This window comes from Phyllopteryx taeniolatus, chromosome 2 (assembly GCF_024500385.1).
Source record: "Phyllopteryx taeniolatus isolate TA_2022b chromosome 2, UOR_Ptae_1.2, whole genome shotgun sequence".
NCBI lineage: Eukaryota > Metazoa > Chordata > Actinopteri > Syngnathiformes > Syngnathidae > Phyllopteryx > Phyllopteryx taeniolatus.
The window spans coordinates 3,645,125-3,673,104 of NC_084503.1; the positions used below are offsets into that span (position 1 = coordinate 3,645,125).

At 40.0% G+C, this 27,980-nt stretch overlaps 1 protein-coding gene across 4 annotated transcripts; it reads left to right on the forward strand.

Annotated features, from left to right (window-relative positions):
• The first annotated feature begins 2 nt into the window (after positions 1 to 2).
• On the forward strand, positions 3 to 27,768 carry LOC133468357 (polycystin-1-like protein 2). Of its 4 annotated transcripts, none has more exons than XM_061754176.1 (42): positions 3 to 53; positions 703 to 1,216; positions 3,372 to 3,530; positions 3,610 to 3,798; positions 5,576 to 5,686; positions 5,829 to 5,976; positions 7,943 to 8,175; positions 8,258 to 8,668; positions 8,761 to 8,873; positions 9,553 to 9,688; positions 10,180 to 10,378; positions 10,484 to 10,595; positions 10,682 to 10,823; positions 11,156 to 11,353; positions 11,435 to 11,577; positions 11,736 to 11,915; positions 11,992 to 12,129; positions 12,221 to 12,370; positions 12,453 to 12,577; positions 12,799 to 12,919; positions 13,110 to 13,238; positions 13,324 to 13,549; positions 14,444 to 14,634; positions 14,723 to 14,953; positions 16,994 to 17,095; positions 17,172 to 17,350; positions 18,623 to 18,769; positions 18,859 to 19,058; positions 19,163 to 19,389; positions 20,172 to 20,385; positions 20,483 to 20,955; positions 21,493 to 21,589; positions 21,675 to 21,815; positions 21,885 to 22,070; positions 22,793 to 23,123; positions 23,186 to 23,319; positions 23,383 to 23,510; positions 24,412 to 24,572; positions 24,753 to 24,963; positions 25,621 to 25,722; positions 25,824 to 25,955; positions 26,785 to 27,768. In XM_061754176.1, the coding sequence occupies exons 2-42, from the start codon at positions 895 to 897 to the stop codon at positions 26,971 to 26,973; spliced, it is 7,461 nt and encodes a 2,486-aa protein (XP_061610160.1). In that variant the 5' UTR covers positions 3 to 53; positions 703 to 894; the 3' UTR covers positions 26,974 to 27,768. The 4 variants fall into 4 exon arrangements, 2 of the variants coding, with proteins under 2 accessions (XP_061610160.1, XP_061610167.1); XM_061754183.1 differs by having other exon boundaries at positions 25,934 to 25,955; positions 26,785 to 26,969; XR_009785476.1 differs by lacking the exons at positions 24,753 to 24,963; positions 25,621 to 25,722; positions 25,824 to 25,955; positions 26,785 to 27,768 and having other exon boundaries at positions 23,394 to 23,510; positions 24,412 to 24,425.
• Positions 27,769 to 27,980: the final 212 nt, after the last annotated feature.

Sequence of the window (27,980 nt, forward strand, 5' to 3'; positions counted from 1 at the left end):
CTGAGGCTACTGTGTATTAACAACTCGAAACCAGTCCGGAAAAAAAACTTCTAGTTGAGTTTTGTTGCCGCAAGTATTGTTTCAGAAATATTTATTGGTTCACTGGGGCACCATTTATTACAATACGAAAACTGCAGTACCTGTCATTGATGTGATGTGATCATGCTAATTAAGATTGCAATCTATTAACTAGCTAAAAAAAATACAAAAATACATCGTCATAGAAAACACTTAACATTGACACAGTTTAAGTATTTTAAAGAGGAGACATAAAAGCAATGCATCTTTTTTGTAAAATCATGTTTTGTTGTTAGGGTAATGTTTGGCTATACAGCATATATTTTCAATAGTATAAAAATAATTGCAGAACATAAATTGTGTCTTTTCCATCAAAAGAAATTTTTTTTTCATGGTAAGTCACAATGCACGGCTGTTGTTATTACAGCTATTTCCGTGCTGCTTTAGATATGAAAAATTGCCCTGAAAATCTCAACAATTTTATTTTTAAGGCATGTCAACTTTAATGTTTTCAAATAAACGCTATCGGTCTCTGCAACAAAACAGCCACAAGACAGATGAATGCCTCCTGCTTTTAATGGTAAAAATCAACATTTTGTAGGAGGTTGAATGACAACCATATCTCTCTCTGCAGGTTGTGAAGCCATTAGTGGCTGTTGACTGTTGGCTTTTGTCTCCTTTCAGGACAGCCCTCATCTTTGTTTGTGCACAGGAGTTATATGCACAGCGCAAAGCCGGACAGCCATCAAGTAAATTATCCGTATGTCAGAATTACCCTAAAGAGCAGGCCTTTGTTAGAGCCACTGACGTCATTGTCCTTTAAAGTCGTGTTGTTACCACATTCAGCACAAGCAATGTGCAGGTGCAGAGACAGAGATGGACCGTATCGCGTTTGCTGTCCTGACTTTATTTTTTGTCTTTTACAGCGTGACTTATTTTGTTGCAGGAGAATTAGATGCTCTCTCCTGCCCTGAATATCAGGAGGGCTTTGCTGGATCCTGCTACAAGTTTGTGGGTCTGCAGCGTCCTTTCCTCGGTGCCCAGAAATGGTGCGAGAGAGGAGGAGGACACGTAGCCTTCATCCTGAATGACGAGACGCAGCGGTTCCTTCAGAGGCACCTCGATCCAAAGAAAGACTGGTGGCTCGGACTGGCGCCTGCTGCACCGAACCTCACTCTGGAAACTGATACCACTGCGGGTGAGAGGGCATGTCACATAAACCTAACTAGTCATTGCATACATATAGCTTTGTGTGCTGCACATCTTTTGTGTTTTTGGTGAGTTTACGTGGATTGGAGAGTTGGTTTAAATTGTAAAAAATGGTCATAAATGCTTGGGAAATATAATCCTTTATTTATCCCAAACTGAGCTTCAAAGAGCATTGTGAAATTGACAACTCAACAATGGGCGGTTTGTATTGCAGTCCTAATTACAAAAGAATAGGGTCTGCCTCAAAATTAGAAAATTGGACACGGGATTCAAATTCATTTAAACATAAATATCTAGTACGTCTTGCAAGGTATATCTAAGATTATAACTTAATCCTAAAATCTTAAATCTGCATCACATGCCTCACTATTGCTACAACTCATATTTATTCCTGCCAATTTGCAAACATTGGAAATGAAGCAACAGGCATGGGCACACATAGCCACTAGGCAGTGTTCAAGCACCTGTCCTTTTTGCCCTGAACCAAAAAAAGTGCCGTTTTCTGCTACAGCCCTTTAAAAACAAAAACAAAAAATTGTCAATATTCAAAAATAGGAAAAAATAACCCTCTCTGTTATTAATTTTACCCAAAGTGTTTGGAATACTGAAGGGTATTTATTTGAGTCCTTGGGAGAATTGTACATATGCTTCCGCCTTGCCCCCAACGCCCCCTCCTTCTTTTTCCAAAAACTGTCATTTGAACGGGGTGTGTTGACTTTTTATATCCACTGTAGCCTCCCTCAGCCTCCTTTGGTAATAGTTGTATTATTGACTGTGTTGATTGTGTTAACAGAACTAAATACATGAGTTAAAAGTTATTTTTTCTTAATTTTATAAATAACTTTGGCGATGGGTGCCCTTTTTTTTGGCGAGAGCTTCTGCCCTCCAAAATGTCTCTACACGTGCCTCGATGCCAATGAAAATGCATAATACTGTGGTTTGTAATTACAGTGGTGCCTTGAGATACGAGTGACTCGACTGTGATTATCAAGATACGAGCCGTCATTCGGCCGAATTTTTTGCTTTGACATAAGAGCAAAAATCTGGGATATAAGTGCTGTATGGTGGCAGTGAATTCAATTAAAAAAAATGTAAAACGTCACAGAAGAGCTACCGAATAGCATCAGCGGGTGTGTTCTAACCCTTTTAAGCAACGCATATTTGAATACAAATGGTGGAGCAACACATGTAGACGGACAATATTGTTATATTGTCTGCACACAGGCATATATTGTTGATCCTTTGCGATAAATGACGAATACCACTGCAACTTAAGTCAATTGTGAAACTCTTCTTCGTGTGTGTCTCTATGTCTGTAATATACTGCCCCCAACTGGCCAACATGCACACCAGAAGGCGCAACACAATGCCCACTAAATTGAGGCAAAAAAAAGTGACAAAAACTGTTTATTTTTTTACATTCTATTTAATTATGTTATTACTGTATAGTTTTATAAAGTGCATTATAGAGTGTTATTTTTCTTCGGCTGGAATAGATTAACGGCATTTCCATTTATTTTGTTATAGTTATTTGAGCTATGAATGTTTTGAGTTAGGTCTGCTGTCATCTGTGTTTTTTGTTTTTTTGTTTTTTGTTTTTTTTTAGTAAGTTTTTTATACATGACAGTAGTTTTGGAGGATTCCAAATGTTGAATTCCTAAGTATTTCAATAAGTGCCCTTTAAATAATTAACAATGAAAATAATGTCCTCACAGTAGGATAAATCACTGAGTCCTATCTTTGAATAAACAGATTAAAAATGACTGTATTATTCCTAGGAATTTACAATAGCCATTATCTCTTTGAATAGGTTGCTGTCATCATAGGGGCATAATTAAGTTTATCTGTTGATGTCGCCAGAACATACTGGACGTCCCTGAAGGAGCCAGCGGTTAGTTTTCATTTACTTTGCCTTATTTGGAGGCTTACAGTCAGGTTCCCTGATTTACAACTTCCTCTTTATTTCCCTGGACAAAATATGAGTCATCAATAATGTGTACTGCTTCTATTTCCTTTTATTGTGTTGTTTCTACAAGTCACAAAATGTTCTTACCTGTAATTCAGATGAGCATATTTGAAGCGTTATTATATCCAATGGAATAATAAATGTGATTCCCCACCCCCACCTCCTTTTTCTCTTCTAGTTTCTCTGGCGTGGCTGGATGGCTCAGATGTCAGCTACGATAATTGGGCGAACAAGCCTGATGCACAAGCATCCTGTGGACATATTGTCAAAATGTCAGGCTTCCGGTGGCAAGCGTCAGAAAATTGTACTCAGGAACTTAACTTTATCTGCCAGTTTGGTATGTACACTATAGTGGTGTTTTTGATCATGTTTTATCCAATTCTGATTAATTAGTTTTTTGTTCGCTTTGCTTTCAGATTCTAGGAGATCTATTGCCTGTGACGGCCAAAACGCCACATTGCAGTGCGGCTCTGGTCAAGTCATAGAAATAGATGACAGCTTCTATGGTCGAAAAACAGTTCACTACTGCCGGACCAAACTCCCCACCACGCCCTCACCTCCTCAGGATAAGTGCACCTGGACAGATGTCGCAGACTCGGTGAAAGGTATTTGTGTGGATGCTCAGAATATCATTTTATTTTTCAAATAGAAGTAATGAATTACTGTTTTGCCAACCATTACATCTGTGTAGTTGAATTTACTGTCGTCCCTCGCCATATTGCTGTTCACTTTCTGCGGTCTAACTGTATCGCGGATTTTTAAATCATAAATATAAAATTTTATATTGAAGAATTTTTGCTATGTTGCGGGATTTTGCAATTATTTTTTTTCTACAAGGACTAATGTTACAACAGCGTTACCCTTGACAGGTGGTCTAGGATAGGGACCAGCCACCAGTGCACTTTCAATCGCTTTATTGAATAAACGGGAACAAAATAAACACGTAACAAGCACAGTCGTACACCAGCCGATAGATATCCAGTGTCTCAACGTGCAGACACGGGTAACCTGAGCTAACAAGAGCTAGCTACACGTTCATTCGCTGTCACTCACCAGGTCAGGCCTAACCTTTCAAAGTCACACACATTCAAAGTTGCTGATACTACAGTGTAGAAAGTAAGGATTGTTACCACAAGTGGACACAAATAATACCTGCAGCTCAAATGCATATTTTGTATTAGTATTATGCACAAAGCTTTAAAATATACTGTATTGTATAGGGTTGCTACATCCGAGATTTTTGTCCGTTGCAGGTGTTCTGAAATGTACAAAGGCATGTTCAGAAGCTAAAGCCACAGGCCTTTGCCAAGGCCTAACAATCCTACACGTCAGTCTTCATGACATGCTAGGCTACTGTTCTAGTCCTGCCCTCCAATGCAAGTAAACTGTAACTCCCAAAAGGGAAATCAAACTAATGTATCTTCACATTTGTCTGGATACTTGTCCAAGATGGGAATCAATTGAATATTGTGTGAATGCGTAGTCCTCACAAGCAACAAATAGTGATCAAAACATTACTTCTCTGCCACACACTTGGGGCAGGTAACTAATGAGAGTTGGGAAAGATGTCTTGAAATAGAATTGGTCTAAACATGTTAGTCTGCAGCTAACACAACGCGAGACATGTCCTGGCGGATCCAGCAATATGATACTGTATGTCAGTGATTCTCAAAGTGTGCTACGTGGACTCCCTCTAGTGGTTTGTAAAGAATCACTGAATTAAATGTTAAAACTCTCCATAATTTTACACTGTTTCACACTTTTTGTTTTGAATCCAGTACAGTACATTTTTAAATAGAGTTCAGTTGTGTTGAACTTACAAGTACAATACAGTTGTATTTAATCTTTTAGAACTGTTTGTTTTCCAACATGTATTTACACACAGTGTTAATGTCCAAACTGTGCATAATAATTGTTGCAGTGGCTTACAATAATATGAAGTATATTTTTTAGGAATAAAACATTTGCTTTGTTTTTGATTAACCTAATTTTGGTCATTATGGTGGTACTTAGTGAGCTAATTATGTTTTTGAGGTGGTGCTTGGTGTAAACAGTTTGAGAACCACTGATGTGTTTTCTGTGATGCCACCACAGATGGGTGACAATGATGGCAAAAATAAATGATGCGATAATCGTAAAACCAGAACCTGGAACTTATGGCGACATATTAAAGTGTTGCAGTGCTCAGTAAACTGTAAGAAATATAATTAATCAAATTACAAATTAATTGAGTACATTCCTGTATTTCTTATGGGAAAATCTGATTTGAAGTCATCCGACGTCACAGAATAGATGGTGTTTGACTTTGGAGGTTCCACTGTAATGGACAAATGATCTCTGAAACATCACTGCATACTCTTTTGGCCTTTCGTGTCATTCCAGGCAGTTGCCACGGACTGCAGGCCTGCCAAGCTCCAGCAGATGCCAAGTCTTATGGCGAACCCTGTCCTCTGTTAGGAAGTTACTTGTCTGTGGAGTACCACTGCAAAGATGGTCAGATATACTCCTCTAACTTCTCTGCTCCAATAAAAGTTACATGTTAGTGATGAAATGCTCAAGCAGCTAGAGTGTAACTCATGAGTTTAGAAATCAAATTGTGTGTGTATTTAAATGTAGTGATGTGATTTCTTCTCAGGACTCCACTTGCTGATGAGTAACTTGGCAGCGGTATTTGATAATGTTACTATCAATATCAAGTGGCTCCTGCAACCTTATGCGGGAAACCTCACATGCGCTCTGAATGCTGGAGATGGCCTCACTATTGATGCCATCACCCCAGAAGAGTGAGCTCGAATATTTGTATTATAGTATGTTAGATACACACCTGCCAGCCGCAACTTTATGATCAATTGCAACACATAATGAAAATCAATAACAGGGCTGTACAGGATATCCCGCTGGCCTATACCACTTTTCAGGAATCCAAAAACACGGCATGTTTGTTGAACCCTTAACATTGCGTCATCAAAGAGAGCAAGCCATCTTCAACGCTTTAGATTGCTCAGTAATTTGTAAAAATAACAGACCCACGTGGGGACTGAGCAATAGTATACATTTGTGAAAAAATATTAAATTGACCAAATTTAGACATTGGAGATTTCCACCCAATGGTGACAATATTCTGCCTTTGCAACATAAATAATGATTTTTGAAAAAAAAAAAAAAAGGTTCACTAACAGTGAATCAAAATGGAGCATAATGACCTACGTGGAGGCATGCAGCGCTTATTATATTGTCCAAATGGTCATAACATTATGACTACCTGTACAACCCAACAAGATCAAACATCAGAGAAGTAGTGAGAAAACATTTGTGATTAGCATTACAGTATTACAAGTTTACAAGTTTATTACCTCTCTCTCACAGTGCCAATTCTAATTTAAAATAATAATTGGAAATTTTGGATTGATCTCATTAGGTTATGTAGGGCAATGATTGTCAACCACTGCTCCACGACACGAGTCTTAGTAGTGAGAAATTATCCAATTTGACTTAATTGGTTTGAAATGAATTGAATGAATGAATCAATTATATATTTATACAAAATGTATCTTCGTTCATCTACAACCCCAATTCCAATGACGTTGGGACGCTCTGTTAAACATAAATAAAAACAGACTACAATGATTTGCAAATCATGTTCAACCTATATTTAATGGAATACACTACAAAGACAAGATATTTAATGTTCAAACTGATGAACTCGATTGTTTTTAGCAAATAATCATTAACTTAGAATATTATGGCTGCAACACGTTCCAAAAAAGCTGGGACAGGGACATGTTTACCACTGTGTTACATCACCTTTTCTTTTAACAACATTCAATAAACATTTGGGAACTGAGGACACTAATTGTTGAAGCTTTGTAGGTGGAATTCTTTCCCATTCTTGCTTGATGTACAGCTTCATCTGTTCAACAGTCCGGGGTCTCCGTTGTTGTATTTTACGCTTCATAATGCGCCACACATTTTCAATGGGAGGCAGGTCTGGACTGCAGGCAGGCCAGTCTAGTACCTGCACTCTTTTACTACGAAGCCACGCTGTTGTAACACGTGCAGAATGTGGTTTGGCATTGTCTTGCTGAAATAAGCAGGGGCATCCATGAAAAAGACGTCGCTTGGATGGCAGCATATGTTGCCGCCTGAGCAATTCAGGGAAGCTCCTTTTCTACCCAATCATGGCACCCACCTGTTCCCAATGAGCCTGTTCACCTGTGAGATGTTCCAAACAGGTGTTTGATGAGCATCCCTCAACTTCCTCACTCTTTTTTGCCACCTGTCCCAGCTTTTTGGGAACGTGTTGCAGCCAAAAATTAAAAGTTAATGATTATTTGCTAAAAACAATAAAGTTGATCAGTTTAAACATCAAATATCTTGTCTTTGTAGTGTATTCAATTAAATATAGGTTAAACATGATTTGCAAATCATTGTATTCTGTTTTTATTTATTCATTAGAACTGGGTTTGTATGCCAGCGACGTATTGTGACAGGCAAAACAATTACCTGCTCTTGCACAAGGTTAATTGCACAGAAGGTAGAACACGGAAGGTACAATTAACCTGTATACCCACTGGTTGCCATTTATACAAGAGAAATTATGTAAAATGTTTGCCCCCACCTGCTCAAGATAAGTGTTAAAAATGTGTGCCTCGGCTCAACAAAGGTTGGCAAACACTAGTTTAGGACATATACCGTACAAACACGCAGTCAATGGTAGCCTTGTTGAACTAATTTTACCGTATCTGGCAGGACGGAGAGCACAGTAATGCACAAATTCAAAACCCCTGGACTTTTCGTGGTCACAGTGGAGTGTTCTACCAGTGATTGGCATGTGACAGCCCAAAAAGCCATCAGCATCCAGGAGCCTGTGGGTCAGTTTGGAGACATCAAGTGCCATAGTACCAACACGTCAGAAGGTAGCACTAACTGCACCCTGCTTTACAACGGAGGGTCTGTTGAAGTTCAGGTCACAGTGGAAACAGGTGAGTCTATCTTACACTGCAGGTTAACCATATTTTCACGTTTAATAACACTGAATGAGCCAATATTTTCTGTTCAAAATAGGCACAAACGTTACCTACATACTTCAATATGAGGATGTTATACTTGCAAACACCTCGGCTGACCAAGGGATCACACCGCACAATGTTACATTGAATTCAAGTGCAGTGGAGCAGCTTAGGCGTGGCTGTAACAACCTGACTTTAAGCGCCTTCAATAAGGTCACAACCCAAGCAGTGTCCACCCAGTTTGAACTGTGTCTGCTGGAGCCTGTTGAGGGGCTGCAAGCCTCAGTGATAGCAGAGGATGACCAGTGTCCCGACTCCAGTGACCTCATCGTTGGTGTCTCGCTGGAGCGTGGAGCCCCTGTGCAGCTTCTCTTTACACTGACTGTCAACAATGTCACTCACCTGGAGACCAGAGACATGCTCAATGGAAGCTCACAAATGTATACCTTTGGAAGGCCAGTTGAAGGTACTCCGACTTGCATGAATTAAAGCACAACATTGGTTCATATTGTGCATGCACAAAACTCCCAAATAACGTTTTTGTTTTTTTTAATGCAGGTTTGTTTGAATTGACTGTGCAAGCTGTGAATGCTTTCTCGGCCTCTGATTTTAACATGAGCCTAGAAAGCATATTCCTGGCATGCAAGAACTACTCTGACTTTGAAAACATGGTATGTAATGTGTAATAAACAGTAAGAGTAGTACTTTGTTAACATCTATTGTCACACACTTACTCATGACTTTTGACTGCTTCTATTGAGTTCCTTAATTACAATAGCTGTATCAGACTTCTCAGTGTGGATTGACATTGTCAGACAAGATTTTAGGTTTTGGTTGCAGTTCAAATGTCAGGTGTTTGTGACATAAAAAAAAAAATTTAATCAATCATTTCAACATTTTTTTCCACCATTAATGTGACCTATCACCTGTCCAATTCAATTGAAAACAATATTTTCGAGTGAGGGTAAGTAAAAATAAACCGCTGAAATAATATGGTTGCACAAGTGTGCACACTCTCTTATAACTGAGATGTGGCTATGTTGAGAATGAACCAATCACATATAAAGTCACGTTAAATGAAGTCGGCGTACACCTGCCACCATTTACAGTGCCTCTGATTAAACCCAATTAAAGTTTAGGTGTTCTAGTAGGCCTTTCCAGACATTTATTTTGCTTTCTAGCAGAGAGGCCTTAATGTTTTACTTTGAACTGTTCATAATTCCTTCCACATTATTTAAGGCCCCTGTTTTGATTGTGCTTGATGTCATAATGTTTTGGCCATTTGCGGTGAATTGTTTATTCACTCTAATCTCTATTATTGCTGTTACAATGCTTTATTTTATTTTTCAGACTGCTGGTGAATCTTATGACTTGAAAGTAATTTCTACTCCAGAATCTGTGGTTGACTCCACTCACAATGTCACCCTCAGCATTAATGGAAGTGTGTCATTACCCAGCAAAGGACTCAAATATAAGTGGAAATGTAGTAAGTGCAATTGCTCCCCTTTCTGGATGAGTTTTGTAACATACATAATTTGACTCAATGTACAGCAAGCGTGAGCAAACTATGGCCTGCTTCGTTCTTTACTCCATCAAGCATTTATTTACATTATACAGACAAGTAAGTAATGTAATATTTGCTGCATTAACTTAGCTTTTTTTTTCCTAAAATGAAAAGTGTTGTTAAGTGAAATATGTATTCATTTGTGTTTATTTGTATTCATGTGTCGCATTAATTAATTTGTTTATTGAGTTATTGTGAATGAAAAATAGTCAAATAAATAATTTTAAAATACACATTTACCATTTTAAAATTACAAATAAGCTTTTGCATATTTTACATTCACTTCACTCAGTTTTTAGTTTTTTCTAGTCATGTGCTTCATTGTCAACATGACGCCTAGAAGTTGTGGCTTGAACTTGCTGGTATTTCCTGGCATTATCTATGCAGTGATTTACATTTGTCTTCTTGTAAAGGAGGGGACTGCAAATGCAGCAATCAAACAAATTACGAAACTCACGTGATTGACAAACAGTGTCTTCCGAATCCATTTGAGATGGCCGTCTACACTGTGACTGTGAAGAAAACGGCCTGGTTTAGAAAATGGGTCCGACTAGCTTCTGCTTCCAAGTGCATTGCTGTTGTTCCAGAGGAATTAAAAAATGTCACCATCAGGTAAAATCATGTTCTATAGACCTAGTACAGTACAGTTATTTTGTTTTACATAATACAGTTGAAATTCATATTTTGCTGTTTGATTACTTACACTTACATATGCAGTTGTGATAATTGCACTTCAATTAATGTGAGCAACCCTGTAAAGCTGAGACTGAGCTGTGGGGCGAGTTGCCCAGATGTCAACTGGTACATGGAGGATCCAAAACCTCTGAGGGCAAGTCTGAATCACACACCTTTGTCAATGTTCAGCATCACTTTGTTGAATGAACACTGCAAAAAGTGATTTTCTACTGTTCCCAGGGTGATCTTAAAAACTGTTACTCACACGAAAGAAGAAGGCCACTGATGAAGAAGCAACAGGGCAACTCTGAGTTTCTTGTAAACATCCAACAGCTGAAATATTCAAGGGAGAATTTGGTTAACATCACTGTGATTGTTCAAGGTGTGCTTCTCAACGCATCTTTTGAATACACTGTCAGAAATAGATTCACAGTAAGAGTCACTTTCTGTCCTTTAATTAAGGCGCAATAGGCACTACACAGGGATAATTATTGGACTTTAAGGTGACTGGTTTGTAGTTTTCAAATAAATTAATAAATAAATAAGAATATTAATAACAAAGGCGATTGGTGAAACTCTGAGATATTAGGTCATTATGAAAACCTGAAGAATTGGTGAAACTATGAAAGATTAGGTCATTATTAAAACCTGCAGAATAGCTTTGCGTGACGTCCTTATATGCACTCAATAAACAATATGACTTTGTCTCACCAGGAAAATCAGAGCTAGGTTATGCCAAGTACACACTACCCATACCGGATCCGGGGCCAACTGAAGCCCCTTCAGATGCCGCCCCTCCGACGTGCAGCATCTTTCCACTATCAGGCACTGTGCTTGACTCATTCGATATCATCTGCCAAGCTAGTTCTTTCTGTTCTTCAGGCTGTCTGTATTGCTTCAAGACAGACAGAGGTAAGAACATGAAACTCAGATGTGTGCTGGATGCAATTGGGGATTTCAATTTATAACCAAACTGCCTCATTTGTCTTGAAGGCAAACATCTGCGTTGCAGTAATAAAGAATTGGTGAAATCTGTTTTATTGCCCGTTGGAGATGAGAAGAACAATTACAATTTGTCTATTGTGGTGACTGTCAAAAATAAATATACAGAAGTTACCACGACCGTCCACACTCAGGTGGGTAATCACTCATGGGAAGAAATGGAAAGGTGGAACGACATTCAGAACAAGCAGACACACTTATCTTGACTGACCTAAACCTCCTTGGGGGAAAAAAAAAAAAAGCCTTTGCACAGGTGATGTTAATTTTTTTATAAAGTTTATATTTCTTCAAGGTTCGGAACAACAACTCCAGTGCTTCCGTGGAGACTCTGCAGTCAGTTTTAGAAGACACAGTCTCCCAGTTAGAGCAGGATGGTCTTCTCTCTGGCGAGGCCCTCGGCCAAATAGTCACCTCTGTAGCTGACATGCTCAACGCCGAGACTGACGAGGATCAGAAGGACGCAAGGAAGAAGGTATGCAGGAAGGAGAGCTTTGTTGCCTGTAGTAGTGGAGCGCTGTGATATCAATCCACCCTTTCTTGTCTTTCAGCTTAGAGAGCAGATGCTGACCAAAATGACCACAGTGCTGCTGGACTCTCCATCAAACACCAGTCACGAGGTACATGTGACAGCCAGAGCTGTGGCTGAACTCACACAGCGCTCAGATGAGCTCAGCCCCGCTGCCCAGGTACAGATTGTTCGGGTTTGGGGGAGGAATGCTTTTTGTACACTATTAAGGCCAGATCAACTCCAATTTGTTTCTGTGTTTCCATTTTTAGGAAGAAGCAAGTTCATTGCTGGTGGACCTAAGCTCCTCCCTCAACACTATCAGTGTTAATCAGGATATTAGCGGTGACGATGGAGAAGTTGTGGATGGAGCTGCACCAATAGTTGAAGCGGCCAGTAATATTTTGAATGCTTCGTCAAATGTAAGAGTAACACTACCCTTGCTGAGCTTCTCTGCTGTCATTTTTTTAAAGACCTAACTATTAAATAACATTTTCTCTTCAGCAAAAGGTTTCCAACTCCCTTTTGACTGGGATAAACAATGTACAGAATGCCTTGTTGAATCATAAAAAGTTGAATGGAGATCCTATCATCATTGACTCTAATCAGATCAGTGTGTATGTCAACAGGTAAGAGGTGATTGTATTGAACATATACACACAGGCCACAACCTTTGGACCAAATAATGAAATCCAGTAAAAAAAAAAAAAAAAAAAAAAATTGAATAAAATAAAATAAGCGGTATAAGAAATTCTGACTTCCCAAAGTTAATAATGCCCAGAGAAAATTTACAAAGATTGGACAATATGTCCCTCATACTAAACTGCAAATAAGCTTGAATTTTCTACAGACTTTCTCCAGAAAACATGCAGATGCAGGATATAAACATCGAGAGGGGCAGCGCGTCTAGATTTTCTTTTCCAACTCTGCCTTCTGATGTTTTCTTATCAGATGAGCCTGTGGATGTCAGAGTAAGTGCATACCATTTCTGTCGTGTAGATATAATAATAATAAGCTAAGAGGCATTAATTTAACAGTGTTTATTTTTGTGTTTGTAGTTTACATGGGTGTAGTACTGCACTGCATATTGAGAGTTATATCTAATGTTTGGTCTACCTTATTTAGCTACACAAGAGCGAATAATAATGTAATATCTGACAGATGATGAGTTTTGAAAAGAACCCGTATTCGTGGAAAGGTGGAAACATTTCGGGAACTGTGGGATCTGTGTCTCTCACAAGAACGAATGGCACTGTCATCCCTGTTAAGAATTTGCCTGAGGAAATTGAGGTAGTAGAAAGAAGCAACATTTAAAATACTACAAATCTGTATTAGTGTCAACACTAATCTGTTTTTGTGTTACTGGGGTTTTAAGATTATCCTCCCCAGGCTGGATGTTGGGCAGGAGAACAGTACAGTTCTGGACCTGGCCAATTTCAGCACGTTAATAATCGATGTTCCTTCACCTGACGTTACATTGGTGCTGAAAATGGATCCCTCTGAAAACATTACCTTCGTGGTACTCCTGGGGTACAAGAATTATCCAACAACTGAGGATTATGTGGCCAAAACTCAGATGCCTCTTGAGAATGTGAAAGAAGGTATGTTAAAAAATATTTTATTCTATTTTGTTTTTAATAAAACAATATATATATATAATAAAATCCAGTTTTCTTAGATTACATAAGGCCTGCCACAGACCAAGTGATCAGGCCAAATGCAATCACTAGTTTTGCTGTGATTAAAAATGTGAATTGCAGGTTAAAGGTGTTGCAGGCGGCACGGTGGCCGACTGGTTGGCAGATCTGCCACACAGTACTGAGGACCGGGGTTCAAATCCCGGCCCCGCCTGTGTGGAGTTTGCATGTTCTCCCCGTGCCTGCGTGGGTTTTCTCCGGGCACTCCGGTTTCCTCCCACATCCCAAAAACATGCATTAATGGAAGACTCTAAATTGCCCATAGGTGTGAATGTGAGTGCGAATGGTTGCTTGTTTATACGTGCCCTGCGATTGGCTGGCGACCCGTTCAGGGTGTACCCTGCCGCTCGCCCGAAGATAGCTGGGATGGGCTCCAGCACGCCCGCGACCCTAGTGAGGATAAGTGGAACGGAAGACGAATGAATGAATGGTGACCTTTCACGAAATCTCAAGATGAAAAAGGCAAACAAATGCAAATAGTTTTTGCAATGTATACTGCATTTGAAAATTGGCATTTTTCACACCCCATGTCATCATCCCCAGTTGGGATCCCCTACGTCGCTGGCCAATCAAAAGTATACAGTACTGTATTTCCTCAAATAGTGGACCTTTAATCCACGTGGAAATGTTTGAGACACATGCTTTTCATTGGAAAATTAACATATATTTTAATTTTGACAAACATGGCGTTAGTCTCCACATTGTTATATTCACTTTTGTGATACTGTACTGTAAGTTTGCTGCCAACTGCATGTGTGTTGTAGTAATCAGCATGTCATGACATGTCATTTACCACAGAGGAAAAATATACCTGGGTCCTCAGTCCGAAAGAAAGAACAGGAGACGCTGGCGTGCACTTTCTCGTCCTGAAGCCCAAAGTAGAACCAGGTGTCAAATCTGTTAATGCCACAGTCAGCATTGTAACCATTGCAGCCCAGTGCAAGTACTGGGATGAAGAAGGGTCGTCTTGGAGTGAAGAGGGCTGCAGGGTAAATGTGAAACCTTTTGTTCCATCTTAGAAAGGTGAATTTTCCAAAACATCACCCACTGCTGGTTTTTTGTTTATGCTTTCTGCAGGTTGGCCCACTCACCACGCCTTTGCTCACTCAGTGTCTGTGTAACCACTTAACTTTCTTTGGAAGCTCTTTCTTTGTCATGCCAAACTTAGTGGACGTGTCGCGCACCGCAGAGCTTTTCGCCACTTTCTTTAATAATCCTGTGGTTGTGTGCTTTGTGGGGGCCATTTTCTGTGCTTATCTTCTGGTGGTTGTATGGGCGCGCAGAAAAGACATCCAGGACTCAGCGAAGGTAAACCCTAACCCTAAAAAATAATCATAATAACTTTGGTTGTGTATATGCTGTATTTTTCAGACATTCCTCATTTAGAACTCACAATTGCCCATGGCACTTTATTTTTTTGCAAGTATTCACTCATTTTGAATTTGATGCTTGCAACACACTCCAAAAAGATGGGACAGGTGCATGTTCACCACTGTGTTACGTCACCTGTCCTTTTAACAACACTGAATAAGCGTTTGGGAACTGAGGGCACAAATTGGTGAACCGTTGTAGGTGGAATTCTTTCCCAATCTTGCTTGATGTACAACTTCAGTTGCTCAACAGTCTGGGGTCGCTGTTGTCATATTTTACGCTTCATAATGCACCACACATTTTTAATGGCGACTGGTAGGCTAGTCTTGTCATCACACTCTTCTACTACGAAGCCACATTGTTGTAACGTGCAGAATGGGGCTTGGCATTGTTTTGCCGAAATAAGCAGGAACATCCCTGAAAAAGACATTGCTAACATGGCAGCAAATGTTGCTCCAAAAACTGTATGTACCTTTCAGCATTAATGGTGCTTTCACAGATGTGCAGGTTACCCATTTCTTGGGCACTAAGACACCCCCATACCATCACAGATACTGACTTTAGAATTTGGAGCTGATAACAATCCAGATCCCTTTTCCTCTTTGGCCCGAAGGACACGATGTCCATGATTACCAAAAACAATTTTAAATGTGTACTCTTTCAGACCACACCACACTTTTCCACTTTGCGTTGGTCCATCTCAGATGAGCTCGAGCCCAGAGAAGCCGGCCGCGTTTCTGGGTGTTGTTGATATACTGTGTAGCTTTAGCTTTCCATGTTTGAGTTTTCACTTTTTTTCTGACATTTGTAAATATAGCAACGAACTGTGTGAACTGATAATGGTTTCCTGAAGTGTCCCTGGGCCCAAATGGCAGTATCCGTTACACAATTATGCCTGTTTTTAATGCACTGCCACCTGAGGGATCAAAGGTCACAGGCATTCAATGTTGGTTCACTTACATGCAGAGATTTCTCCAGATTCTCTGAATTTGTGGATGATATTATAGACTGTAGATGATTAAATCCCTCAAGTCCTTGTAATTGTATGTTGAGAAACATTTTTCTTAAACTGTTAGACTAATTTGCTCATGCAGTTTTTCACAAAATGGTGTACCTCGGCCTATCCTTGCTTGTCAAAACTGAGCCTCTCGGGGATGCTCCTTTAATACCCAATCATGACTCTTACCTGTTTCCAATTAACCTGTTCACCTGCGAAGTGTTCCAAACAGGTGTTTTTGAGCATTCTTCAACTTTCCCTTTTGTCTTTTGTTACCCCTGTTGCAGCTTTTTGGAATCTGTTAGGGGCATCAAATTCAAAATGAGAGAAAATTTGCAAAAAAAACAATAACGTTGATCAGTTTGAGCATTAAATACAGTATATTGTCTTTGTAGCATATTCAGTTGTATATTGGTTGAAAAGAATTTGCAAATTATGTTATTATTCTGTTTTTAATTATATTATTATTATGTTTTTAATTACGTTTTACATAACGTCGCAACAAATCCCGGCTCCGCCTGTGTGGAGTTTGCATGTTCTCCCCGTGCCTTGGGTGGGTTTTCTCCGGGCACTCCGGTTTGCTCCCACATCACAAAAACATGCGTGGTAGATTGATTGAAGACTCTAAATTGCTCGTAGGTATGAATGTGAGTCCGAATGGTTGGTTGTTTGTTTATATGTGCCCTGCGATTGGCTGGCGACCGGTTCACGGTGTACCCCGCCTCCCGCCCGAAGATACCTGGGATAGGCTCCAGCAGCCCGCGCCCCTAGTAAGGATAAGCGGTAAACAAAATGGATGGATGGATGGATGGATGGATGGATAACGTCCCAACTTAATTGGAATTGGGCTTCGTACAATAAGTACTTTTTCTGAGAGTGCAGTGTGTACTATTAGATATTTCAATATGTACTTATATGTTTTTAAAGTTTTTTATTCATCATGTCAAATATATTATAATATTGTACGTATTATCTTGAAGGTCAAAATAACCGTGCTTGAAGATAACGACCCATTGGCAGAATACTGCTATATGCTGACTATCGGCACAGGGCATCGGCATGGTGCATCCACCTCCTCACAGGTTAGTCACATAATCCTGTCCTTGAAAATTGGCAATGGGAATCTTTGTGTCTCCTAAGGAAAATGTCCAATTCCAGGTGACGCTAACCCTGCTGGGGAGAGAGGGTGAAAGTGAACCCCACCACCTGAGTGATCGAGAGAAACCTCTGTTTGAAAGGGGCGGGGAGGATGTATTTCTCTTGACCACACACTTTTCCCTTGGAGAGCTACAGAGCATCAGGCTGTGGCACGACAACTCAGGCACACACCCTGCATGGTACAGCATTCAGATGGAAATGTTAAAGTCAGTGGCACGCCGTGCATTTGGTACCCTGACCTTCAGTGGGGACTCACCCGACTTAATCCACCTCCTAAGATCACCAATGACACGTCTCACTAGTAGAAACCATCAATACTATACAAAAACGCAATATAAAGGCACACAACTGTTCCATGTACAGTACATCATCTGGAGCAATTCAGAATCAATATTTATCTCATGACATTACAAAATATAAAACATTAAAATAAAATGCATCAATAATATATAGCATAATAAATGTATTAATGTGTGCAGAGGTAGTCAAGCTTGCCCTGCTCTGACTAACCTATCAGAGGACGGAAAAATATTAACATTATTGCAGGCCTGCTAGCTGGCCCAATTAGATTAATTTAAAATATGATTGGTTAAAGAAATCCACCTATTCGTAATATAGTTTAGGTCACATCGGTCAGCGCTACTTATTCTGAAAGCCCAGGTTTGATCAAATCGATGATACAATATAGATGCTGAAATCTGATTGGACCAAAATATCTAACTATAGTCCCGGCGGCCATGGCAACCCCGTTTCCGTCCTCCGTGGACAAAACGGGATGGTCGTGACACAACACTGGGGGACGGGATGGACAAATGTGACAGGCCGCGATTGCCGTGGATGCGCTGCTAGATCTTTAAATTGCCAAAACATTTGCGATGCCAGTCATGGTGCGGATGAGAAACCTAGTCGACCATAGTAAAACGGGGTGAGCAATACCTCACAGTACGTAATAGAGTGTAGCATAACTTGGACGTGGTCCGTAGTTTGATAGGAAGCATATTTATTTCCCATCTCACATTCACTGCCTGCTGCTCTTCTAAAGCCAAGCCATTGTTTAACCCATGTGTGGGCCAAAACGCACTGCGTCTTTGAGTCTTCGCCCTATGGATACGTGATACGCTGTAAGAAAACCCAGCAAAACTTGAATATGGAGAAAGAAATAGCCCAAATCCCAAGCTGCGCTACGTTTCTGGCAAACGGGCCTGCCATGGCCGCCGGGAACATAGTTGAAATATAGCCTAGCCTACTGGAAGAAGTGCACCTGTGACAAATGCTATGAAATGAAGAGAATAGACCGTGACACGCAGTTTCATGGAACAAACATCAACAACTCGGGTTGTAAATGTAGGTCAGGGCTTCTGATAGGGTTGTAGGGCAGCAGAGAAAGCCTTGCTGGTCCTGATGGCTGATGGGTAAAGTGACGAACAAAAGAATATTAATCCAACATCCAGGTATGTCAACAAAGTAATGGTGCAAGATCTGGAGACTGGACAGAAGTGGCACTTTCTCTGTAATTCCTGGTTTGCTGTCGACGTCGGGGAGTGCACTCTCGACAAGGTCTTCCCAGTGGCCACTGAAGAGGATCTGAAGAGATTTAGGTAGGACAAACCAACAGTCTGATCATGCTACGCCATCCACAAATAAACTGGTTTCAAGTTATTTCCATACTGATGTTTTGCCCTTCTAGCAATCTGTTCTTTATGAAGACCGCTAAGGATTTCCGTGATGGACACATCTGGTTCTCGGTCATCAGTCGACCTCCATGCAGCACCTTCACTCGTGTACAGCGAGTGTCCTGCTGCTTTTCCTTGCTGCTCTGCACGATGTTGACTAGCATCATGTTTTGGGGCATCCCTACGGATCCCTCAGAGCAGACCATGGACCTGGGTATGATCTGATTGCACATGGCTTTTAGTAGTTGCAAGGATTTTAATGGTCAGTGTATCAACAGGTTTCTTGCTAACACAATCAGCCATTGTATGTGTTTGTAGGTCACATCGAATTCACCTGGCAACAGGTCATGATTGGCATTCAAAGTTCGATCATCATGTTTCCTATCAATCTCCTCATTGTGAGCATCTTCAGAAACACTCGTCCTCGGGAAAAAGCGCCGAAATCTGACAAGACCAAGCAGGGGAAGACTGTTCGAGTGTCGCCCTCGCAAACCTCTTCTCCTCAGAAAGAGCAGAAGGACATCACACCAGACACAGTGCTGAAGGTGACAAAACCTTTCACGTCAGTCACCAAAAAAAAGGGTTCTTTAGTCCTTCTTTTTCACTTTTTAAGAATAATGTGATATTCGGCAATGCATTTTATGAACACGTAAGATTATTCCGAAGGATGTTTGAGAATGATATGCTTTTGCAAAGTGAAAAGAAAAACATCAGTTGTTTTGTGATTCTTTATTTTTATAGCATTGTAGGATTGCAGTTTGACTGTGTGTCTCATTTTTGTCCATATCTGCTGTTGAAAAAGTTTAAAGAACAGTCTCGAATAGTTTAGTAACTCGTTGGATTTATCTGTCCTTTGTCAAACTGAATGGAGCTCAAAGTGCTAAAATATCCTCAATAGTTACACAATTTAGACACTGTTCGACGAATTGCATTTTGGGTCGCATCAGCAGGGCACACAGAATTCCAGATTAAAAAGTAAAAAGGCACTCGTCTAAACCACCAAACCAAACGGTTCTTGACATCTTTGCCTGAGTCATTGGATCGGAAAACTCATGGGTGATGATACTGTTCTACTCCAGCTCTGTCGGTGCTGCACGTCACAAAGTTGGTGCAGCCTTTTTCCACCGTAGCTTTAGCTGCTGATCTGGTGGGTCACTGCCCTTCTTGATCCCAATGCAAACAAACTGTAGCAGCGAAAGGTTTAAAGTTAAATTTGGCATGTAGTCAAATAGTGCTGGGTGTTTACAGAGATGACAATCCACACATGCTATATGAAAACTATTTGTTCAGAGTGGTTGCTTTCTCACCTTAATGGTTTTTCCATCAGGACATAAAAAGGATAGCCCAGTCACTGTCAAAGGCCATGAAGAGTCCCCTCCCTCATTTGGCCCTTCGACCTGGTCAACAGACTGATATCAACACTCTTTTGTCTCTGGTGGAAGACATCATTAGGCAGCAAAACCGAACCTCTTCTGACTTCTACACTGATACCGCTAAAAGAGAACGCTCAATCCTCAGTCTAGGGGCAGTCGATCTTCAAGGTAATCTACAATACTTTATGTGATGATGCTTTTGCTTTCTACAATCATGTTGTTAGTACATGATAATACCCTTCTTTACGAAATTCCAAATGTGCAGAAAAGAGCATTTGGGGCAGTCCAGAGAAGACCTCAGATGGGGTTCAGAAGAAGAGCAACAACAGCAGGTATCTGTACAGGCAGCTGCGTCATGTTGAGAAGAAGCTGGGTTTTCTGGGATCATCTCGATTTCCAAACCCAGACATCTATAACAAAGCCATGCAGCAAGTTCAGGGGATGAAGAATCTGCTCGAGTTTCACCTGCCATCTCACAGTCTAGATGGAGAACAATCAGAGCGTAGTCCCAGTCCAGAAGAGAGTGTCAACAAGGGCCCTGCCAAGAAATGTTGTCAAGGCGGGCTGCCCTGGTGGTTTGTCTTTGTTGGCTGGATATTGGTGATAGCAACCAGCGGTGTATCTGGATACTTTACCATGATGTATGGGCTGACCTACGGGAAAGATCGCTCTATAAGCTGGTTGATCTCCATGGTGGTGTCCTTTTTTGAAAGTTTGTTCATCACACAACCACTGAAGGTGAGGACAGTACAATGCATGGTCAGAACAAATATTTTACTGATTTGTACAAATGAAAGCAAGGTCTAAAATGTTAATACATTTAAATACTATCATAACATGGTAAGATAAATTGAATTTTCTTTACTCTCAAAGTCACTCAACACACATCCTTCACTGTATAAACTGCTGGCAACAAAATTGAGTACAGCTCTAAGTGTAAATGTCCAAATTGGGCCCAAAGTGTCAAATATTTTGTGTGGCCTTTACAGTATACAGTATCTCACAAAAGTGGCATCACCCAGTGTTGAAAAATAACAAGATATATAAGATATTGACTCACTTTTATTGCCAGTGGTGTAGACATTAATGGGTGTGTGTAGAGTTATTTTGAGGGGGCAGTAAATTTATACTTTTATACAAGCTGTACACTGACTACATTGTAGCAAACTGTCATTTCTTCAGTGTTGTCCCATAAAACGATATAGTACATGATTTCCAAAAATGTGACGGGTATACTCGCTTTTGGGAGATAACACAAGCAAATATCTGTTACAGGTTCTTGGCTTCGCTGCTTTCTTCGCTCTTGTTCTGAAAAAGGTGGATCAGGAGGAATACGGAGAGCCTCAGATTGACGAGAGCCTCAAGAATTCTGGTACCTTCTTGATGCATTCCATTTGTGCTGTACTGTCGTTTGCAAACACCCAAGACTAAGCACATGAGTTTAATGTAATGCTCAGATGATCCAGATGGGGTGCGAGCAGCACGGAGAGACAGCACGTGCAGTTTCTACCAGCCACCACCTCCAACAGACATAGAGAAGATGAGAAACAACATGATTAAAGAGCAGAAAGTATTTGCTCTCATTAGGGAGATTCTTGGTAGGAATCTCAGAATATAAAAACATTGCTGTAGAAGATGCCATTATAAGGTATTTGCTTGTCATGCAGCCTACATGGGGTTTATGTGGATGTTGCTCCTGGTGGCATATGGACAGAGGGATCCCAATGCTTATTTCCTGACCCAGCATATTCGACAGAGCTTTAGCAAAGGCATCTCTGACACGATGAGCATTCAAGATGTGTTCAACTGGGCAAACACAACTCTTCTGAGCAACTTGTTCGGAGAACACCCAGGTGATGTTAGAGTGTTCTTATCCATGTGGCGAAATTGAGAGTAAGACGTCCATCTTGATATCATATTTACTCTAAAAAAAGTGAACTTTATTTGGAGATTCTCAAAACTTTCGAGTGCATGTCTAACTGTTCAGTGTTTCAGTACTTTTTGCACAACTTGCTGCTTTTCCTAACAAGGAGTTGAATGAGCAAAATTCACAAAGATGCATGAATTGACAAGTACATTTCTAAGGATCCAGTTCTATGCCTTCTGTGACTCTTCTAGTCTCTCTGTATCTCTTTAGCAACCCACTGATTACACTCCAAGATCAGTGATCCTTTCCTTTTAACAACATCCTTTTCGAAGCCTCACAATAGCAACGTACTGTCTCATGACGTCAATATGTGAACAGCATGATGAGGAGAACTTTTTCATTATCAATTCTTATTGAAACAGGAAATGTATTGCCCCATTCATGGATCAAACACCTGTGACTTGCCATTCAGCTAATTTTGGAGAACAGCAAGTTGTGCACAGTTGGACAAGTGCATTCCAAAGTTTAGCGAAGGTAAAATTAAGTACACCTCTAAAGGTTGTAGTTCATTGCAGGTTCATTCTTAAATGTACCCCTAACATTTTGTAAATAGTGTATGCCATTGAAGACTACAAATTGAGAATTTTTGAAGAAAAAAAATATTAACACTAATAGCAATTGTGGGTTTGTTCATGTTGCCGCTCACAGGCTTCATCACAGACGGAAACTCAAAGCTAGTGGGGAACGCCCGTCTGCGCCAGCTGAGGGTACAGAACAACTCTTGTCACGTGGCACGTCGCATGCAACAGGCTGTGCATGACTGTCATGCGCTGTACTCATGGGAGTCAGAGGACATGGGCTCCTACAGCCCAGGCTGGAATGACTCGGAGGCCGATAATACATCACAGAACCTTCCCAGTCCCTGGAAGTACCAGTCCCAGAGTAAACTGAGGGCCTACCCCGTCTGGGGAAGCATGATGCTCTACAGGGGCGGAGGCTTTGTGGTGGCTCTTGGACCAGATTTAGACAACTCCAGCAGGTTGTTAAGTCATGAACCATTCACTGTATAATAGTTGTAAATCAACTGTGTTCTCCTTCCAGATCGCTCCAGTATCTTTATGAAAACCGCTGGCTCGATGTGTACACCCAAGCAATATTTGTTGAGTTCACCGTGTACAACGCCAATGTCAACCTCTTCTGCATTGTCACACTCATGCTGGAGACCACAGCCATAGGTAAAGTGTCCACCATGCGCTATGAGAAATGAACACTTCAACCACTCATGTTTTTAATATCAGGGGCTTTCCAGTTCCGGAGTGAGCTCCAAAATGTTCGGCTGTACCAATCGACTGGGGGCCTCCACATCTTCGTCATGGTCTCCGAAGCCATCTACTTCCTCTTCATTATTTATTATATGTTTGTTCAGGTATGGTTGGTTTCATCCATTATCAATAGCTTTGTATTCATAATGCAGTGGTACCTTGACTCAATAATGGTGCTGGCTTGAATGGCGACACCCCTAGAGTCCGCCCCCCCCCAGTTGCTGATGACAAATTTGGCCGGTCCCAACCAATCATTGCACAATCACAAAACAACAGGAGTGTACATCTTACCGTTAAAAAAGGAACACGGAGCAGACGCTAAAACTGAATTATGTAACCACGTGGCAAGGCCAACCAGTGCTGAAATCAGGCCTCCTAATGTCGCCCACACCATTCAAAGGCACACCACAACATACCACAATACACTACTGTACTACCAGAGTAGGGAAGATTACTTCCCAATGTGCATTATTCCCAATGAAATGGAGTTGGTTACAATTAGATGTTACCCTGTTGAAAATGTAAAAGCAATGTAACTATTTCAATTACTTTCTCAAAGTAATATAACTTGTTACATTTGATTACATTGAGATTATTTTCCTTAATAAAAGACTCCACATGATGGAATTTCAGTAACTTTTTTTTTTTTTTAACTACTACTATACTTTCTAGAACATGTCTCATTGTCTTAAAATATCTGTAAACTTTCACAGTCAAGATTTTCAACAGTCAATGCAAATTTGGAGCAGGACTTCAAGCACTTTCTCTTTCTCATTAAAAAAATCAAACTGGCCAACAGAATTGTACGTTAAGCTAACAGATGCTAGCTTGGGGCGGGGGGATGGGAATGGATTCATGTAATTTCAATTCATTTCAATCGGGAAATTTGTTTTGATATAGTAAATTGAGTGTTAATAATAAGAAGTGAATTGAGCTACGAGCTAGGCCACAGAACACATTAAACTCATAAGTCAAGGTTGCACTGTATTTCAAATTTCCTGGCAGGCAAAGCTGATGAAGCAACAGAGATGGGCTTATTTCAAGAGTAAATTGAACCTGCTTGAGCTGGCAATCATCCTTCTCAGTTGGAGCGCCCTCTCCGTCTTTATCAAGAGGACTCTGCTGGGGAAGCGGGACATGGAGTACTACCAGAACCACAAAGACCAGTAAGTTTTAAACATTGTTGCACACTGGAGAAGTACTTACCTTTAAATGTAGCAAATACGGTACTATGTAGTCCACAATGTGTTTGAATTGCTTGCACAAGCAACTTAAACTGAGTATTCTGTGGAAGTTAAAAATAATAAACCATATCATTATAACTCAGCAATCTGCATTGTCTCCAGATATGCCAGTTTTCACGAGACAGCCAAGGCCGATGCAGTGCTGGGCTATCTGATTGCCTTCCTGGTGCTGTTGGCCACAGTGAAACTGTGGCACCTGCTGAGACTCAACCCTAAGTTGCACATGATCACAGCAACACTCCAGCGAGCCTGGACTGATATCTCTGGCTTCCTGGTGGTCCTGACCATCATGTTTCTGGCCTACTCTATCGCTGTGAGCCGTTTCCCACACTGCTAGAGATGATGTTTTTCTTTTTTTTTGTTGATGTTCTGTGAACAAAGCCAAAAAAAAATTAGATCATAATAACCCTTAAATGCTATGGAAATAGCTCCCCTAAGGGGTTTGAGCTCATTTAGGATGACATCAGAGCAATCTGGTAGGATTGTAAGTGACATGAACTTGTGGTGAGGCCAGAACATAATTGTTTGTTAATTGCTTTTCTATGAATGATCGCACCTTTGATTTTCTAGAAGGAAAGTACAATATTTTTTGTTAGAATTGGCAATGGTATCAGCCATCATTAGGACATTTTTAAACGGTATTAGCTGTGCCTATGTCTTTGAGCATTCACAAAATAAAGCATAATGTAGGCCTACAAAGGGATTTTTTTTTTTAATCAAAACGCAAACACTTTAGTAATTCACAGTTAATAACACACAAATGACCGTTAAGTACAATCTCTTATGTGCTTAAATTACTGGCCTTTATACCATTTACACATTCCCGAAGTCTAATTTCTACACTCAAGCACATTTTGACACTCCTATGAGTTGACATGTCATCAACAATAAAGACCTAGGTATAGTATATCATACTTTATACCTACTTTTGCAACCCCCCTGTACATAATGTTTTTATTCTGTTTGTCAGTCTAACCTGATGTATGGGTGGAAGCTGTATTCCTATCGCACTCTATTTAACGCTGCCCAGACCATGGTCAGCCTGCAGCTGGGCATCTTTAACTACGAGGAGGTAAAAGCCAGGCTCTTTCAACTTGAAAACCCTCAGATTATGACATGTGATTGCTGCATCTTGATCAATTGTATATTTGTCTTCCTTGCTGTATCTGCAAGATTCTCAATTACAACCCCATCCTGGGTGCCTTCCTCATTGGCTCCTGTATCGTGTTTATGACGTTTGTGGTGCTCAATCTCTTCATTTCTGTCATCCTTGTGGCCTTCAGTCAAGAGCAGATACATCACAAGGTAACTCGCTCACAATAGCAACAAACAAATCCCAAATTACAATACGAATACGGTTGTCAACATTGTATACAGTATTTCAGAGTGATTGTTAAAAATTGCTTTTATTGGCATGATTATTCAGTTACTTTTAGATAGTTATTTCAATCAGATGTGGGTAGAAGATTGAAAAAACGAAAAACACCGAATAACTGATGAGTAACTTCTGATTTATTTAATTTTTCAATAGTGGATGAATGTTAAACAGACAAAAATAAAATGAATAAAATAGGAATATACAATTCAAGTGATGGCAAACAATGGCACTTTAAAACAATATTTTTTAGAATAAAATATAAACTAAGGCAAATGTCCATAATAAATGATCTTAAATTACTTTGTTTACAAATGTAAAAAAAACAAAAAAAAAACAGCACAATTTGCTCACAGGCAGATATGATTAATTATATAATTGTATTGAATTTCGACAGGTAGGTTTTCCCACATTTCATAACATAAAAGCAATGTAGTTCTGCCAATTTACATGTTTATCTTTATTGCAGATTGTTTTTTCTTCGTGCTCCTTTTGAATGCGCACAACTACAATTTGCATTTGTGTGCTGTGGTTGAATAAAAGTAGTGTTTCTTAACAAACAAACAAAATAATACTCAAGTAAAATTAGAAAGTATGTTGCATTAAAACTAATCACTAGTACAATATATCCAAATAAGTTCCTTGAGTAAATGTAACGGAGTAACTGTAGCTCGTTACTGCCCACCTCTGATTTTAGTAATATCCAAAATGATCTGTCAATACTGTTCTTGCCACTGAATTGATTGTGATTCATTACAGCCATCCGAGGAGGAAGAGATAGTGGACCTGATGATGATGAAACTTTGTAGTCTGTTCGGAATTAAATGTAAGAGCAAGCAAGTGGACGACGGCCTGACCGAGAAGGTCGGACTTTCATCTGCTTCCGATAATGGAATCTCTACAATTTCTCCAGGGCGTGTTGACAACCACTCGTATGTTCTACTTTAGTCAACTTTATTATAATATATAATGTAAAAGCATGTGTGCTTTGCTACTGTTGTTGCTTTTCGGCGTTTGCTTCATTCTGTGCTGTTGACTGCATGTCACAGCCCAAGTAAGTGCTTTATTTATTAACTATATTCTCCAGATATGTCTATATTGTAAGAGAAGCCGAATCATTTAGAAATTGTAGGAATTAATATGTATCGTACACATTGAAGCACTCAATTTATGCTGCTGTATATTTAAAGCCCACTTGGGTCATGACAGTGATTCTATTGAGTAGAATAATATTTGCTCAAAGTGCCATTTTGTATTTATAACAGCGTGACCGCTTAGATCCTGAAAATGTTTTTTGTTATTCTGTAAACCACTTCTTCAGTAGAGTAAAATGTATTCCCAAAAAATCGAATGTCTTTCCTGTGCAACATGAACAATAGCTGCTGAAAAGAGATGAAAACATATATTTAAGCATTATGTGGCATTTATTTTGATGGTATTATCAGATTGTACAAACAAATCCTTGAAGTAAGTGTGCTTTCAAATTAACGTGTTATGATCGACTAAAAAACGTGAAGTGCTTTTCTATTGTGTGGTGTACTTATGGGGAATTTGCGCACCTTTGTGGAGTTGCCCTCTGTAGAAGAGATGCAGGATGGGGAACATGGAATAGATGAATGTAATAGGGCGAGCAGTCAGATATAAAAGAAAAGAAAAGAAAAGAAAGCAAGCATGATAGGAAACAAAACCAACATTATTACGATAAAATGTTCCTTTAAGTAATTTTAACCATTTGTGCAATGCAGTTTTGTTTTAAATTGTCCTCATTTCAAATTATTGAATTATTATTTATTTAATTTACAAAATATATAATTGTATCTATTTTAAAGAAAATAAATTGTCTAGTGTGTTTTCATCTGTATGTGCGTGTGAGATGGGTGGAGGGGGGGGGGGGGGTCTCGCATAGTGTCCCATTCAAGCTTTGACCGCCACAGGGCACTACCTATTCGTGTTGG